Here is an 18,346-nt window from a genome sequence, read left to right as displayed (position 1 = left end):
AACCACCCAAGATCGTCTGACACCCCACAAAGGAAGGACTAGGAACAACTCTAAGGATCTCTGGTGCCCCCTTTGGAAGAATAAGAAACCACCCAAGATCCTCTGAAACCCCTTTAGGGAACCAAGAAGCAACCACTGAAGGGACCACATGAACCCTCTGCTGAAATCTGCCCCCTTTATCACCTTTGTACTGTCGAAGATCGCAATGGACTTCAAGAGCCTCCTTGGAAAACCACCATATCTCTGTCAAGCCAGTTGAAAGTCTTGAGGGACCTCTAGAAGCTCATCAAGAAGCTCTGCATACCCACTCAAGAACTCTACGAAGTCCCTCACTGTAGACACGTGTAGTCCCTATCTCAGTTCTTGTGGTGTACCCCAAGTCTCAGTCCTAGTTCCCTTTCAGTTTCTTTGTATACAAGCAGTCTTAACATCGACAGTGTGACTCTTACCTGACGCCTGGACCTCAGTGATGTACTGCTGAAGGTCATGACCTTGTTGGATGACCTCATAGATCATATTATTCATCGCCAGCCTGCGTTCCATGTGCCTGCCGATCAATCAACCAATCAGTCAGAGCCTGCTGTGGCCTTTTGTTTTTTTAATGTTGTCCTGAGTCTCACTGGCCTGTTTACCTGTGGATACGCTGCTGTGCTAACGTTAGCACCTCGGGGCTAGCCTCCACTAGCCGTGACTGGCCCAATGCTAGCTTGTCCTGGGATAGCTTGTCTTGGTTGGAGTCGGCTAGCCGTGGCGATGCTAGCTTCTCTGCAGAGAAGTCCTGGGACTGTTTCTGCAGGTCCTGCTTCCAGGCGTCCATTTCCCCGGTTACCTACGAATACACACAGCGTTGACACGGTGGAGCGAGTTCAGGATCTGTAGTCTGAAGTACTGAACTAAAATAAACAAAGTACCTCCAGCGTGCACTGGTGCAGGATGCGGAGCTGCAGGTAAACATCCAATCGGATCTTCCTCTGGTGGAAAAGCTCCTCCAGCTGAACGTGAGACTCCTCCAGCTGCTGGAGCACTGACTCCACATGAGCCACCGAGCTGCCCTGGGGCCTGAAACAAACGCACCTAAAATGGTTAAACAAGCCTGAAAACAAATGAACCACACAACCAGCTGGACTTTACAAACTACAAAACAAACGCTCCCATGCAGATTATACAAAAAAATAAACTCAGGCTAAATGAACCTGAAAACAAACGCACCCACAATGTTTACATACATCAACTCCAGTGAAACAAACGCACCCACACAGATTATGCAAACTACACCACAAACTTGAAAACAACCACACCCACACAGGCCATATGCATTTGAAGACAAACCCGCCCTCACAGGTTATACAAAGCTGAAAACAAACGCACCCACAGTCATGACAAACACCTCCTCCACACAGGCCTCTGAGCTGCCCCGTGGAGTGAAACAAACTCACACACATTAAACACGCCTGCACAGAATATACAGATCAGAAAAATGCTAAACTAGAAAACAAACATACCCAAAGTATAAAACAAAGACACCCACACATTTTAAACTAACACGACCAAGTACAAAACAAACGCACCCCCACAGAATACATTCAGTCATAATACAGTAATGAAACACACCACAGCCACACAGGCTGCTTTGATGAGTGAAACAAATGCACCCAATCAAGCAAAAAAGAAGGCCTTCTGTGCAGCGCTGAGGCCTAAATCAAACGCACCCACTCTCTCTGTGTACCTGAGTTGCAGGATGAGGTCTTCTCCTTCCCGGATGACACTCATCGCAGCTTCCTGTAGGTCAGGGTTAGAGTTGGGGTTAGTGTGAGGGTTAGAGGGGAGGGGTCAGAGGTCAGCGGGGTGTTAGGTTGTTATGCCGGGGTCAGACTTCAGGTGAGGGGTCAAAGGTCAGCTGGTACCTGTGTGTTGGCCTGCTGCTGTTGCTGCTGACTGATGAGAGCCTGCAGAGCCTCGACGGTGTCGGGACAAACACAGAGGTCTGAGGAGAGCTGCTTCTGGAGGCCCTCCATCCAGACCGAGAGCTGAGGAGGAGGAGGAGGAGGAGGAGGAGGAGGAAGAGGAAGGGGAGGAGGAGGAAGACGTAGCAGCTAGTATCACAGCTCTCAGACTTTTTATCCTCTAATCACTGCAAATATTATGTTATTATAGTATTATATAATATATCTATGTTATAGTGTGTGTGTGCGTGTGTGTGTGTGTGTGTGTGTGTGTGTGTGTTACCTCCTTGGTGTGTGTGTAGAAAGACACAGCGAGGTCCAGCAGCAGCTTCCTCTGTTCAACTCGCTGGATGAACGCCTGAAAACACACCAGTCACACAACAATCACAGTTCTTCCTCCATCACTGTTCATTTATTATACGCACGGTTCAATAAAGTTATTTGAAAGAAAAAAAGAGAATGAGTCATGCTCATTGGCTCATCATACAAACTCTCCCTGTAACTGCTTTTCAGAATAAAAGTCTTCCAGCCCAAAGCTTTTTCTACACCTTCTACACAAAGTAAAAACAAACGCACCTAAACAGAAAACATACACAACATCACATGGGCCACAGAGTTGCCTTGGGTCATAAAACAAACAAACCCAACAGTTTTGCAAAACACACCCACAATAATTATATCCACCAGCTCCACACAGGCTGCCCTGACGAGTGAAACAAACGCACCCAGACAAAAAAAAGGGTTTTCTGTGCAGCGCTGAGGCCAGAAACAAACGCACCCACTCTGTGTGTGTGAAGGAATAACATAAAAACAAACAAGTCTTCATGTGTTCACTGATTGGCCCTCCTCTCTGACGGAGTTACCTGCATGCGGAGCTCCAGGTCTCGGGCCGCCTGGTAGATCTCCTCCTCCTCACACTCTCCAGACTGAGCCAGCTGATCTGCTGCTTCCAGAAGCTTCTCTGCATTAGTGTAAGTGTTCTGACACACACACACACACACACACACACACACACAGTTAGTACCTCCTCCTCTTCCTGCTCTCGTCCTCATGAAGTCTCTCCTGAGTGTTACCTGTGCGACCTGCTGGAAGTCGTCGTGGCGTTTCTGCAGCGCTCGCGCTCGGTGCAAAGACTTCCCCACGCCGCTGTGTTTGTTGAGGAAAACCTCACCGTGCTGCTCCACCCAGTCCAACACCTGAGAGACAGACAGGTGTAGAGACAGACAGGCAGAGAGACACACTGTTTAATACTAAACAGGATCAGGATGTACACACTGATGTGGATCTGGACCTGTCGCACCTGTCTGACGTCCTGTTGAAACACACACAGCTGCAGGCGCTGGTGGAGGCGGAGCTTACGATGCTGCCACGCCCCCTCCACCTCATGGTGACCCTGAGAAAAAGGTGAAAACGTCTCATCAGTTACCTGTCTGTCTGTGATGTAAAGACAGATGTGAGACAGGTTGAAGTGAGACGTACCTGCATGACCTGGTGAAGAACTCCCATGATGCCGTGCGTGGCAGCAGTGAAGTCAGGTTTGGTTGCCGAGTCATCGGATTCAGTCGCCGGGCAACGCTGGAGAACGTCCAATAAGGCTTTACCACTCTCACTGACCTGCAGACAGACAGGTAGTCAGAGAGACAGGGATTGAGACAGACAGACAGACAAGTGTTGAGTCAGACAGACAGGTGTTGAGACAGAAAGACAGACAGACAGACAGACAGGTGTTGAGACAGACAGACAGGTACCTGTGTGTAGTTAGCAGAGACCTCCTCGTTCAGCTCCTGGTGTTTTTTTACTGCAGCTTCCAGCTCTGCTGTCGCCGACGGCAACGACCCTTCAGAGCACGCCTGAACCCAACCCTCCACTCTGAGCAGGAACTGGACAGACAGACAGGTAGACAGACAGGTAGAGAAACAGACAGGTAGACAGACGTACAGGTAAAGAGACAGACAGGTAGACAAATTAAATACATGTAGACAGGTAGAGAGACAGGTGAACAATAAACAGATGGAGACAGGTAAACTGTTAGTGAGACAGGTGTGTTGACCACTGATCACTAATCACCTGCTCTGCCCCCTGGTGGAAGCCGGTTGCCATGGCAAGTGTGTTGCTGCGCTCTTCCAGCGCCGTCGTCAGGGACTTCCAGTCTTCTTGTAACCGTGACGACACCATGGCGATTCGCTCTGCCCCGTAGTGACCGGCCTCGGCCAGCCTTGCTGCCACGGTAACCACGCTGTCCACGTTCACACTGCCATTCTGCATGGAGACACGTCGTTAAGGAAGAGGTTCTATGTTCCCAAGGTTCTGTGTGTTCAGGGTTCTATGTTCCCACAGGGTTCTATGTTCCCACAGGTTTATGTTCCCACAGGGTTCTATGTTCCCACAGGGTTCTATGTTCCCACAGGTTTATGTTCCTGCAGGTTTATGTTCCCACAGGGTTCTATGTTCCCACAGGGTTCTATGTTCCCACAGGGTTATGTTCCCACAGGGTTCTATGTTCCCACAGGGTTCTATGTTCCCACAGGGTTATGTTCCTGCAGGTTTATGTTCCCAGGGTCCTGTGCTCCTTGGGTCCTATGTTGCCAGAGTACTATGTCTCAAGGGTTCTAAATTCTCAGGGTTACGATTTGACTAGAACACAACAGAAAGGTTGATGTATGTAAACATAAGCTTTAACTGGACACACACACACACACACACACACACACACACACACACACACATACACACACACTGACCATGCAGTTGGCGGTGAAGTGCTGGTGTTGTGTCTGGAGGTCAAGGGCGTGCTGGTGGTTCTGGCCGACCTCTGCCAGACTCTGCATGAACAAGTCTTTACTGTGAGCGATCCACTCCGACATCTGGGATCCACAACAGAACACTTTGTAAGTAATCAGATTACAATATGGTCATGTGAAATGTGTCACCTGCCTCACCTTGGTGGCGTCCTGTTCGAACAGGTGCAGCTGCAGGGCCTGGTCCAGGTGCAGTTTCCTGTCGCTCCAGCTCTGCAGCAGGTGAGTGCGAGCCGCCTGCAGCCGGTCCAGCAGAGACGAAACCTTCGGCGCGACGCTCTGGAAGTCCGCCCCGCCCGACAGCCAGCTGCCGTGGCTACTGCCACCGCCACCGCCACCACCGCCTTCGGTCGAGGCGTCACTGTGGGCAGGGCCAAGACGCATGCGCTGTAGCAAGCTCCGCCCCTCTCGCTCGAGGGCGTCAACTGGTGCCGTTGCGATGGTGTTACGGAGACGACCGTGTTCCTCGAGAAGTCTTGAGAGGAAAAAATGTACAATGAACACTTAACAGTGACTACGAACTACACAGAATAAAATAATCAGTAAGTCTGACTGATTCTCACTTGCGGGCCTCGTCCACGTCCTGGGGCTCCGGGATCCGGTTCAGCCCAGCCTCCAGCTGCTCCAGCTGGGCCAGCAGCTGTGTGGCGGCTCCAGAGAACTCCTCCAGGCCCAGCCGCAGCTCGGTCCACTCCACATGGTCATACTCCAACGAACCGCCGAGGTCAGAGGTCAGCTGGGAGGGGTCGACGAGCCGGGACAGACCCTCCACTGACACCAGGCTGGTCTGAAGGAAGGGACAGGAACCAATGTACATCACAACCAGAACCAGACAATAGTACTTAGCAGGAGTTAGCAATAGTAGTAACGTTTACTGCTAGCAGCAGTAGTACATCATGTATCAATAGTACTGCAGTAGTACATCATGTATAAATAGTACTGCAGTAGTACCTCGAAGCTGAGCTTGGCGCTGCCCAGGTTGGTCTTGTGTTTCTGCCAGAAGGTGTCGGGTTTGATGAGCAGCGCCGTGTGGATGTTGGAGGAAAACGACTCCTGCAGCGTCCGTAACACCGGCTTCACGCTGTCCCACTTACTGCCGCGCATGTCCACCACCACCGTGAAGCCACGAGCACGCACGTCCTCACTGACAGACAGACAGACGGACAGACAGACAGTTAATGCAGCCTGGTCTCATTTACTTCTACACCTGTCTGCTACGAATGTGTGAGGACAAAGACTTTACTGAGAGAAAGAGAGAGAGACAGGTGGACAGTCTTTATGTCCTCCACTCATACATGGACTGTGTGCTGCTACTGTGAGACACACAGACAGACAGACGGACAGACGGTGTCTTACCTAGGTATGGTTGACAGGTAGGTGACCAATCGGCTGAGGTCTTCCTGCTTTATTCGATCATGATTGGTCCTGGCAGGGAAGGTCAGGATTGGTCCACCACGTTTGTCCCGTCCACCTGGAAACCACGGACAGTTAAAGAAGGTCCCATCAGGGCCGAACTAGACCCAACTGGACCCAACTGGTTTAAATCTGCAGCAGCGTGTTTGTTACCTGATACGAAGGCCACTTTCTCTCTGAGCACCGTCAGGACGTCGACCGCCCGGACACACTCTGCTTTACCAGAACCTGAGAGACGCACAGAGACAAAGGTTTTAAAACTGGAGACATTTTATTAAAAAAGAAATCAGTCGAAGAAAAATCTGGAACTGTGTTTTATCATCAATCATTCGTTACTTTCTTCAAAAATCAAAAGCAAAACATTTATTTTTCAAACAAAAATGGAAACTTTCCTCACTTCCAGCTTCACATTTGTGAGGATTTGCTGTTTTTATCGTCTCGTGATACTAAATTCAAGAACTCTTTGGATTTTGTTGCTGACAAAATAAACAATTTGATTATCAAAGGTTCCTATAGTGCCACTTCCTCTGTGGTACAACTATACTAACTACTACAACAGAATGAATACTTCTACTGCAATACAACTCAACTGAAGGTAGAAGTACTGCAATAGCCAGTAGCAGCAACAGCCTTCAGTTGACAGTAGTAATACATCAGTTCGCAACAGTATTAGCATTTAAACTAGCTGTAGCAGCGGTTTTTCAGTCAGCAGCAGCATTTCAGTTAGCAGCAGTGGTAGTGTTTAAGCTAGCAGCAGTTGTACATCAAGTAGCAGCAGTGATGCATCATTTAGGAGCAGTAGTACTGCAGTTAGCAGTAGTAATACATGAATTAGCAGCATCTGAAGTATTTTGTAAGTATTTTGGTCAGCAGCATAATAGTGCTTCAAGTAGCAGTAGCAATACTCGGCTAGCAACAATATGGCACTTAAGCTAGTAAAAGTAATGGTATTTCAGTCAGAAGCAGTACTACTTCATCAGCAGTGGTAATACTATAACTAGCAGTTACAGTACTTCATTTGGCAGTAGTGACACATGAGTTAGCAATGAAAGTAGCGCTTAAGCTAGCAGGAGTAGTGGTATTTCAGTCAGCAGCAGTAGTACGTCAAGTTAGCAGTACTGATACATCAGTTACCAGCATTTAAGCAAGCAGCAGCACTTTAGTTAGCAGTAGTAATACTTGAGCAGTATCAGTACTCAGTTAGTTGTAGTAGGACTACAGCAGTATGAAGGATAACAGCAGTAATAGTACTCAATTTCAGGCTTTAGGAAAGGGTTAGACATCTTTCACTATTTGAACATTTTGTAGACCAATCATCAGCATATTGATCGATCATGAAATTGATCGTTGCATCACTATTCACAAAGAAAAACATCCTTCAACGCTCAGGTTTTAATATATCTATATTTGTACATAGTTTGTTAGCGTGTGGTCTTCTTCTTTACTGCATGTTCAGGGACATCACTTTATGTTTTAGCTCGTTAGCGCCCCCAGGTGTCAGTCAGAGGAGCAGCCTGAAAACTACTGCACAGCTCTACTGGAGGTCTTCCAACAGGCTTCCTGCCTGGTGTTAATATCACTCATCACTTCTGGGTAAAGACATTATTCACAACAAACAGCAGCAAAACTGTTTCCACCCATCCACCAAAATGAGCCAATCAGGTGTCAGAGAGAGGAGCTGACAGACATTTCAATTAAAAAACTAGCTCCTGCAGCTCAGCGTGTGTGTGTGTGTGTGTGTGTGTTTGTGTGTGTGTGTTAGTGTGTGTGTGTGTTGCTGGCCTCCCATGTGCGTCAGATCATCCTGCACAGCGGGAGGAAGCTAATCCAACACACACACACACTGAGGGCATTAAACATCTCACATTAGCAGCTCGAGCAGCGATAACCCTCAGAGAGAGAAGCTAAAAACAGGAGAACGCTCACATTCATCCTCCCTGAACCACCTCCTCACCGCGGCCCGGTTCTCCTTCACTACCGTCCTTGAATCCTTTGGTTCCACCAGACCGAGCCGTCTCCTCAAAGCCCAGCGTGACGGTTCAGACCCAGACTGACTGACTGTTAAATCTGGACTAACTGTCTGGCCTCAGACCGCTGATGGATTATCAGAGCATGCTGGTGTATACCCGATTTTAAAATCTATGTCACAGCACCGACAACACAAATGTACACATACACAGGTCGAGTAAAGCCAAGAGACTCTCCCAGAAGAACCTCACGGGCGGCACGACCTTCAACTAAATATGGGATAATGATAAAATCAAGGAGGAGAAAAACATTCCCAGGTCATTTTCTTCTATAACGAGACATCTCAGAGTGGATTATTACATAAAATCTGCTTTTTTTTCACTGAATGTTACTGAAACAATCAGTCGATAACTCAGTTACAGAAATGAATCAGACATTACTCAGATAACAGCGCACGACAGTTTTAGTCTGTTTATTGAACAACTGGACAACAGTCACAATAAAGTAGTCGGCAAAATAGGAACAATATGGACCCAAGACAGGACAGATACTGCGAAACAGATAAATGAAACAAAATTCTAATAAAAATTCAATTTGATGTTTAGTCTCACTTCGGAAGACGTCTTCACGTTGCTTCTTTTGACCAACCGTCAGTCCAAAACTCAAAGACTCTTCATTTACGGTCAATGAAAGTATAAGAATCCTCACATTTAACCAGCTGTAAGTCGCTAACTTGAATGTTGGTAAAATACTTTAATCGTCGGCTCTTCTAGACGCTCCAAATTTTATTTGACAGAAAGGCTCAAATTCTGACAGTGAAACGAGTCATTTCGTGGGGGTCGTCCGGCATAATCCAAATCTCTGGAAGCTCCAAGATCCCAGATTGATTTGAGACGACAGACTCAGGTGCAGAGCCAGACCTGGAGGAACAAACACCCAGAGTCTCATCAGATTCTGCTGAACGTCTCCTCAGGTCAGGTTGTGATCTCTGTGATCACAGCAGACGAGCTGCATGGAGACATCTGATGTTTAAATCATCTCCAGCTGCTTCAGCTGTTTAGCAGAACGCTGCAACTCTGTTTTACTGTGAAGCTCCAGAAATGTTCTGTGGACTACGAGACTTCACCTGACTTTATATCATCAGGAGGAGACGATGACTGAGCCTGACTTTATATCATCAGGAGGAGACGATGACTGAGCCTGACTTTATATCATCAGGAGGAGATGATGACTGAGCCTGACTTTATATCATCAGGAGGAGACGATGACTGAGCCTGACTTTATATCATCAGGAGGAGACGATGACTGAGCCTGACTTTATATCATCAGGAGGAGACACTGACTGAGCCTGACTTTATATCATCAGGAGGAGACGATGACTGAGCCTGACTTTATATCATCAGGAGGAGACGATGACTGAGCCTGACTTTATATCATCAGGAGGAGATGACTGAGCCTGACTTTATATCATCAGGAGGAGACGATGACTGAGCCTGACTTTACATTATCAGGAGGAGACGATGGCTGAGCCTGACTTTACATCATCAGGAGGAGATGATGACTGAGCCTGACATTATATCATCAGGAGGAGATGATGGGTGAGTTTTACTTTGTGGGTGAACTGTTCCTTTAATGTTTTTCAGACTTGGTTGTGGTTCAGAAAGTTGGTGGTCTTGGTTAAATATTCACCTGAAGCACAAACAGGAAGTGATGAAACAATGACCGTTCCCTCACCAACAACATAAACGCCGGCCTCTGCTGTCACACGTACATCATCCGGCCTGACCTCCTCCCTCCAGCAGCAACATGACTGCTAGAACAACTCTGGAGTGGATAAATGTAATTTGTAGGAGACGGAGCTGCTCAGAGAGCTTTTCTTTCTGTGTGGATCATTAATAACTATATGAGAGCGAGCTGGTCCTTATCACTGCTGATAGCTGAAGCGTCGGGCTGTCGTTCTGTGAATTAGCTAACTGAATGATGATGTGTGTGTTTCCATAGTCTTGTGTGAGTGGGTAGACCTGGTGTTGATATCTCACAGGTCTGAGAGCAGAAGCTAACAGCCTGCAGTCACTAATGAGTCGGTGGTGGGAGTTTGTGGGCTGTAAACATGACACTGTGTCTGAATCCAGCATGTTCAACTCCACTGCTCCAGACTGACTATCAGAACACTCAGTGAGCAATCTGATTGATCCTGGATCAGCTGTCTGACAGGCTGACTGATCCCGGACTGGCTGTCAATCAGTGTGACTACAGACCAGCACTGGGAGTTGGAGAAGGGATTTCCATTCCAATAAAACACACACACACACGCGCACACAAACACACACACACACACACACACACACACACACACACTGAGTCAGTGTAAAGCCTAAAATAGCTGCAGCAGAGAGCAGATGAAAAGCCTTCAGAGGAACTCGCTGTCAGTCTGTCAGGACACATCACACACATTATGCAACAAAAACTAATGAATATATTTCACCACAATGTCCTCTGAGTCTCCAAAATGTCAGCCTCGTAGACACGGAGACATCAGGGTCCACTGACAAATCTGATGACGAATCAGAGGCCGATATCTGTTTTTGACTTTTACTCTTTGTCTTGAATTTCTTTCTGAAAACAAAGATGTCTACAACATATACAACCAGAAAAATAGTGACAGAACACATTAGATCATAAATGGAGTGGATTTACAGTATGTCACAATTAAAAACACAAAACTCTGAGTACTCTACAGAAACATAAAGAGAACATTAACAAATGAAATAATAAACAAGGTCTGTTACACCTCAGGACAGTCAGGCTTGTTCTATCAACACACGACATAAGTTAAGTTATGAACACTAGTAACTAAAATGTGCATAAAAATAAACGCTTGATTTGTGTTCACTTAAAAATCAGCTCCTAAATGACTACATCAGTTCATTAGAACTCCACTGGATCAAGAACGAGATTTATCAAAAGCTGGAAGCATAAAATGTAAAAGAACAAGCAGCCAGTAAAAGGATGCTTCACAATAAAAGTCCACCAGCTTATTTACCATAGAAGACATCCCAATCCTTCACAATAAACCAACCAGAATCTAGCCAGCTGCTTTACATTAGAATCCAACCAGCTGCTTTACATTAGAATCCAACCAGAATCCAACCAGCTGCTTCACATTAGAATCCAGCCAGCTGCTTTACATTAGAATCCAACCAGAATCCAAGCAGCTGCTTTACATAAGAATCCAGCCAGCTGCTTTACATTAGAATCCAACCAGCTGCTTTACATTAGAATCCAACCAGAATCCAACCAGCTGCTTCACATTAGAATCCAGCCAGCTGCTTTACATTAGAATCCAACCAGAATCCAAGCAGCTGCTTTACATAAGAATCCAGCCAGCTGCTTTACATTAGAATCAAACCAGAATCCAAGCAGCTGCTTTACTTTAGAATCCAACCAGCTGCTTTACATTAGAATCAAACCAGAATCCAAGCAGCTGCTTTACTTTAGAATCCAACCAGCTGCTTTACATTAGAATCCAACCAGCTGCTTCACATTAGAATCCAGCCAGCTGCGTTACATTAGAATCAAACCAGAATCCAACCAGCTGCTTTACATAAGAATCCAGCCAGCTGCTTTACATTCGAATCCAACCAGCTGCTTTACATTAGAATCCAACCAGAATCCAACCAGCTGCTTTACATTAGAATCCAGCCAGCTGCTTTACATTAGAATCCAGCCAGCTGCTTTACATTAGAATCCAACCAGCTGCTTTACATTAGAATCAAACCAGAATCCAACCAGCTGCTTTACATAAGAATCCAGCCAGCTGCTTTACATTCGAATCCAACCAGCTGCTTTACATTATAATCCAACCAGAATCCAGCCAGCTGCTTTACTTTAGAATCCAGTCAGCTGCTTTACATTAGAATCCAACCAGAATCCAACCAGCTGCTTTACATTAGAATCCAACCAGAATCCAACCAGCTGCTTCACATTAGAATCCAACCAGAATCCAGCCAGCTGCTTTACATTAGAATCCAGCCAGCTGCTTTACTTTAGAATCCAGCCAGCTGCTTTACTTTAGAATCCAGCCAGCTGCTTTACATTAGAATCCAACCAGAATCCAACCAGCTGCTTCACATTAGAATCCAACCAGAATCCAACCAGCTGCTTTACCTTAGAATCCAACCAGAATCCAACCAGCTGCTTTACATTAGAATCCAGCCAGCTGCTTTACTTTAGAATCCAGCCAGCTGCTTTACTTTAGAATCCAGCCAGCTGCTTTACATTAGAATCCAACCAGCTGCTTTACTTTAGAATCCAACCAGCTGCTTTACTTTAGAATCCAGCCAGCTGCTTTACATTAGAATCCAACCAGCTGCTTTACTTTAGAATCCAGCCAGCTGCTTTACATTACAATCCAACCAGCTGCTTTACTTTAGAATCCAACCAGCTGCTTTACATTAGAATCCAGCCAGCTGCTTTACATTAGAATCCAACCAGAATCCAACCAGCTGCTTTACATTAGAATCCAGCCAGCTGCTTTACATTAGAATCCAACCAGAATCCAGCCAGCTGCTTTACATTAGAATCCAGCCAGCTGCTTTACTTTAGAATCCAACCAGCTGCTTTACATTAGAATCCAACCAGAATCCAACCAGCTGCTTTACATTAGAATCCAACCAGAATCCAACCAGCTGCTTCACATTAGAATCCAACCAGCTGCTTTACATTAGAATCAAACCAGAATCCAACCAGCTGCTTTACATTAGAATCCAGCCAGCTGCTTTACATTAGAATCCAGCCAGCTGCTTTACTTTAGAATCCAGCCAGCTGCTTTACATTAGAATCCAGCCAGCTGCTTTACATTAGAATCCAGCCAGCTGCTTTACATTAGAATCAAACCAGAATCCAACCAGCTGCTTTACATTAGAATCCAGCCAGCTGCTTTACATTAGAATCCAGCCAGCTGCTTTACATTAGAATCTAACCAGAATCCAACCAGCTGCTTTACATTAGAATCCAACCAGCTGCTTTACTTTAGAATCCAGCCAGCTGCTTTACATTAGAATCCAACCAGCTGCTTTACATTAGAATCTAACCAGAATCCAACCAGCTGCTTTACATTAGAATCCAGCCAGCTGCTTTACATTAGAATCCAACCAGCTGCTTTACTTTAGAATCCAGCCAGCTGCTTTACATTAGAATCCAACCAGCTGCTTTACATTAGAATCCAACCAGCTGCTTCACATTAGAATCAAACCAGCTGCTTTACATTAGAATCAAACCAGAATCCAGCCAGCTGCTTTACATTAGAATCCAGCCAGCTGCTTTACATTAGAATCAAACCAGAATCCAACCAGCTGCTTTACATTAGAATCCAGCCAGCTGCTTTACATTAGAATCCAGCCAGCTGCTTTACATTAGAATCCAGCCAGCTGCTTTACATTAGAATCCAGCCAGCTGCTTTACTTTAGAATCCAGCCAGCTGCTTTACATTAGAATCCAGCCAGCTGCTTTACATTAGAATCCAGCCAGCTGCTTTACATTAGAATCAAACCAGAATCCAACCAGCTGCTTTACATTAGAATCCAGCCAGCTGCTTTACATTAGAATCCAGCCAGCTGCTTTACATTAGAATCTAACCAGAATCCAACCAGCTGCTTTACATTAGAATCCAACAAGCTGCTTTACTTTAGAATCCAGCCAGCTGCTTTACATTAGAATCCAACCAGCTGCTTTACATTAGAATCTAACCAGAATCCAACCAGCTGCTTTACATTAGAATCCAGCCAGCTGCTTTACATTAGAATCCAACCAGCTGCTTTACTTTAGAATCCAGCCAGCTGATTTACATTAGAATCCAACCAGCTGCTTTACATTAGAATCAAACCAGAATCCAGCCAGCTGCTTTACATTAGAATCCAGCCAGCTGCTTTACATTAGAATCTAACCAGAATCCAACCAGCTGCTTTACATTAGAATCCAACCAGCTGCTTTACTTTAGAATCCAACCAGCTGCTTTACTTTAGAATCCAACCAGAATCCAACCAGCTGCTTTACTTTAGAATCCAACCAGCTGCTTTACATTAGAATCCAACCAGCTGCTTTACATTAGAATCAAACCAGAATCCAACCAACTGCTTTACATAAGAATCCAGCCAGCTGCTTTACATTAGAATCCAACCAGCTGCTTTACATTAGAATCCAACCAGCTGCTTTACATTAGAATCCAACCAGAATCCAACCAGCTGCTTTACATTAGAATCCAGCCAGCTGCTTTACATTAGAATCCAACCAGAATCCAACCAGCTGCTTTACATAAGAATCCAGCCAGCTGCTTTACATTAGAATCCAACCAGCTGCTTTACATTAGAATCCAACCAGAATCCAACCAGCTGCTTTACATAAGAATCCAGCCAGCTGCTTTACATTAGAATCCAACCAGCTGCTTTACATTAGAATCCAACCAGCTGCTTTACATAAGAATCCAGCCAGCTGCTTTACATTAGAATCCAACCAGCTGCTTTACATTAGAATCCAACCAGAATCCAACCAGCTGCTTTACATAAGAATCCAGCCAGCTGCTTTACATTAGAATCCAACCAGAATCCAACCAGCTGCTTTACATTAGAATCCAACCAGCTGCTTTACATTAGAATCCAACCAGAATCCAACCAGCTGCTTTACATAAGAATCCAGCCAGCTGCTTTACATTAGAATCCAACCAGAATCCAACCAGCTGCTTTACATTAGAATCCAACCAGCTGCTTTACATTAGAATCCAACCAGCTGCTTTACATAAGAATCCAGCCAGCTGCTTTACATTAGAATCCAACCAGCTGCTTTACAGTAAAAGTACATCAATGTCTCTTTAACTCTCAGTCATTATTCAATAGCCTGAATGGTAATAAGTTGCTGCTCTTTCAGAATCAGCTTTTTGTTAAAGATGTTCTGCTGATAAAAGTAATGATGTTCCTTCAGTTCACTGCTGCACAGCTGTTCAGAATGATGTTTCCCATGATGTCTTTTAAAGATACATTTATATTGTTCCAGACAGTCTTTTTAGGTTTAGGCACAACAACTACATGGTTAGTTTTAGGAAAAGATCATGCTTTGGGTTAATATAACTATGTTCACTCACATCACTTACGTAACAGAAGTTACATTGTTTATGTATGTTAACATACTCGCACTTCTTAACTGGAAAACACATTACTCTTGATTATTGGTCACAAGCAGGGCCAAGGACCCTGATTACCAGAGTGACAGTCTGCTGTAGGACAGACCCAACCCGAGTGACGCTAGAGGGGTAACAGCATCCCTCTTAGAAGTGTTGTAATCCCTTCATCAGACCTCATGTCAGACTGTGTGCTGCTTCTATTCAAGTGGGGACAGTATGTGATCAGACGTGGTCATTTATCAGGATCTACATCAGCCTCGTATTCACACTGAGTCAGGGGATGAATATCACCAGATTTGGCCCTCAGTTTGCTGACCCGAGCCCAGCCTTCACGACCAGTACCAGCCGTGTGCGTTGTGTATGTGGAGGTTGCTCCTTCACAATAAAACAGTCGTTAATAAAGACATTTACGTTATTTTTGGGTGTAATTTGCACCAGCAACCGGTACTGTTGCTATGGTTACCTGCAGGTTAACACACCTTGAGTCCCAATTTATGACGGCGGGTGAAGTGATGATGAGATTTCCCCACAGCTGCCAGCCAATCAGAACGCAGTATACTTGGTTAGCTGGTGGTATCAATACTATTAATAATACTACAGTGCTGGAATGAATGGAACATGGACGCGTCATGTGACCACACACACACACACACACACACACACGTTTAATAGCAGAGCAGGCCTTCCCACAATCCTCCTCGATAGGGACCCTCCACCCCCAACACACACTCACACACACCTCAGTGCCATTGGACAGAGGGATGCTGACACACACACACACACACACACGCACACACACACACACACACGCACACACACACACACACACACACATACACACACACACTCTGAGTCAATGGGCGGATGTGGAGGCATCATGGCGACAGCAGCTCCCACTACACACGCACACACACACATGCGCGCACACACACGCACGTTCACACACACCCTACCTGCCGTCGCCAGGCCGTCCGGGCCCGCTTCTCCTCCTCCATCCACCGGATTCATCCTCCCTCCTCCTCCTCCTCCTCCTCCTCCTCGCGCTCTCTCCTCCGTTATGTACCGACGCTCGCTCCGCTCCTCGCGCCTCCTCCCTGCCTACCCGTCCATCCCTGCGGCTTTACATCAGATCGGGTCGGTCCAGGCTGCCGGCTCGCACCGTTGGACGGACGGATGAGCTCCTCCAGTCGGTCAGTGCTGCATCCTCCTCGGCTGAGCCTCGACAGTCCTCCTCCTCCTCCTCCTCCTCCTCCTCCGCTGCTGCTGCTGTTCTTACGTTACCGTGATCCCGCGCGGCATCGCATCACATCACGTCACCGTTACTAGTACCGATCCCGTTACCGGCCGCAGTTACCGTTACCGTGCGGCTCCAACAGCAGCAGCAGCAGCAGCCCGGGTCTGTCGCTCCTCCTGCCGGGCCGGGCAGCGGACGCTCGGTGGCTCGGTGTGATCCAGCACGCAGGCGCACCGGAGACAGAGAGGGGCTGTGCACGAGGGCTGCAGCAGCTGCTGCACCGACACACACACACGCACACACACACACACACACACACACACCGTTACTATTAACGGTGGTACTTTCAGTAACGTCACTATGAACAGGTCCCGTTACCTGAGTTATAATATTTTTATTAGATTTTTAACAAAATGTTATTATGTTGTATTTTATCATAAATGTATTATTGATCTTCATTTATTGCACAGAGGTTTTTTAATACCGGAAACAGACGGCAACCAATAAAAACGGTGATAATAATAAAACATTAATAAAATAAACATTTAAACTTTATTTATACAGCACATTTCATGCCCAGACAGTCCTTCAGCTGAGAGGAGCAGTTATTCTGTTGTATTCTATTTTTTAAAATAATAATAAAAATATTACATATTTGAATTTATTGCACATAGATTTTTTTTAATACCTGAAAAAAAGACGGAAACCAATAAAAACAGTGATACTAATCATAAATTAATCAAAAAGACATCAACAATAAAAAGAATGTGATACTATAGTAGAATAAAATGCAAAAAATAAAAATATTTATACAGCACATGCAATAAATCCAACTAATACTTTTTTTCCAAGTGTTAAACACCTGAGAATTCATCTGCATCCATGAAAAGACACGTGGAAAAATAGAAACATGAAAAAAGTGGAATTTTAAAAAAAATGACCAATTCAAGTTTTATTCATAAAACAGAAATATTAAACTCGTTTATATAGTTTAATACGTTTATATGAAACAGAAATAGAAACTGAAGGACTTCAAGTTGTTTTTATTTTAACAAACATGAGGAACAATAACTGAAAGTAAACAAGCTTGAGTTGAGTGAACAGCGCCACCCAGAGGACACATGGACACACAGCTGGAGACTCTGCTGTTCTCTTTAATAACACACATTTTGTTACATTAATCATCTACATGTGCTGCATGTTTAATAAAATGGAGTCGCTCTTCTCTCACCGTCATTTCACAGCGCTTCTGTCAATATGTAATCAATAACAGCACAAACACAGGATTATTATCCTGTTGTCAATAAAGCTTTATAGATAGATAGATAGATAATGTCATAATAATAATAATAATAATAATAATAATAATAATAATAATAATAACAATAATAATAATAATAGTAACTGTTATTATTATAATTATTATTATTTTTCTTCGTTCAGCTCCACTTTGGTGCAGAGCGATGCGCCGTCGCACCGTTATGACGTCACGTTACCGTAGAAACAGCAGAGCGTCGGCTTCCGGCTGCTAAAAGCTAACGGTGCTAGCTAAAACCGTCGTCTTTGAAGCTCCGTGACGTTCCTAAATCAACTGTTCAACAACAACAGGTCAACACGGAGATTATTGATCCAGCTGACGTCGCTCTTCTTCAAGTTATCGTTAGCTAACTGATAGTTAGCTCGAGCTAAAGCGACAACAGCACTAGCTCCGTGTAAACGAGCCCAGGATGCTAACAGGTGTTACACCGACATCTGTGACCTGTAACGCGAGATAACCGGTGCTAACAGGTGAGGTGTGAGGTGTACGTGAGTGTTA

The 18,346-nt window shown here is 45.3% G+C and overlaps 2 protein-coding genes across 6 annotated transcripts in view; one reads left to right on the top strand and one right to left on the bottom strand.

Annotated features, from left to right (window-relative positions):
- Positions 1 to 16,760, bottom strand: part of LOC311253369 (kalirin-like) — a 44,290-nt gene extending 27,530 nt beyond the window's left edge. For 2 of the 3 annotated variants that reach the window (XM_084347286.1, XM_084347287.1), the window contains exons 1-19: positions 16,250 to 16,760; positions 6,308 to 6,382; positions 6,098 to 6,212; positions 5,693 to 5,885; positions 5,305 to 5,528; positions 4,883 to 5,216; positions 4,685 to 4,807; positions 4,011 to 4,202; positions 3,692 to 3,823; positions 3,423 to 3,557; positions 3,244 to 3,336; positions 3,017 to 3,139; positions 2,807 to 2,923; positions 2,227 to 2,301; positions 1,905 to 2,027; positions 1,727 to 1,779; positions 912 to 1,059; positions 633 to 829; positions 450 to 547 (exon numbers count right to left, since the gene is read on the bottom strand). In XM_084347286.1, the coding sequence (XP_084203412.1) occupies positions 450 to 547; positions 633 to 829; positions 912 to 1,059; positions 1,727 to 1,779; positions 1,905 to 2,027; positions 2,227 to 2,301; positions 2,807 to 2,923; positions 3,017 to 3,139; positions 3,244 to 3,336; positions 3,423 to 3,557; positions 3,692 to 3,823; positions 4,011 to 4,202; positions 4,685 to 4,807; positions 4,883 to 5,216; positions 5,305 to 5,528; positions 5,693 to 5,885; positions 6,098 to 6,212; positions 6,308 to 6,382; positions 16,250 to 16,304 (2,605 nt within the window). In that variant the 5' untranslated portion in view covers positions 16,305 to 16,760. The remainder of the gene's footprint in view (positions 1 to 449; positions 548 to 632; positions 830 to 911; positions 1,060 to 1,726; positions 1,780 to 1,904; positions 2,028 to 2,226; positions 2,302 to 2,806; positions 2,924 to 3,016; positions 3,140 to 3,243; positions 3,337 to 3,422; positions 3,558 to 3,691; positions 3,824 to 4,010; positions 4,203 to 4,684; positions 4,808 to 4,882; positions 5,217 to 5,304; positions 5,529 to 5,692; positions 5,886 to 6,097; positions 6,213 to 6,307; positions 6,383 to 16,249) is intronic. The other variant, XM_084347288.1, reaches the window with a different exon arrangement.
- Positions 16,761 to 18,012: 1,252 nt separating this feature from the next.
- Positions 18,013 to 18,346, top strand: part of iqcb1 (IQ motif containing B1) — an 8,151-nt gene continuing 7,817 nt past the window's right edge. For all 3 annotated transcript variants that reach the window (XR_014621663.1, XM_084347177.1, XM_084347176.1), the window contains exon 1: positions 18,013 to 18,318. The gene's annotated coding sequence lies outside the window, so the exon portion shown is untranslated. The remainder of the gene's footprint in view (positions 18,319 to 18,346) is intronic.

The sequence above is a fragment of the Pagrus pagrus genome, assembly GCF_965226575.1.
Source record: "Pagrus pagrus genome assembly, chromosome: 24".
Classification (NCBI taxonomy): Eukaryota; Metazoa; Chordata; class Actinopteri; order Spariformes; family Sparidae; genus Pagrus; species Pagrus pagrus.
This window is presented reverse-complemented; position numbering and strand designations above follow the sequence as displayed.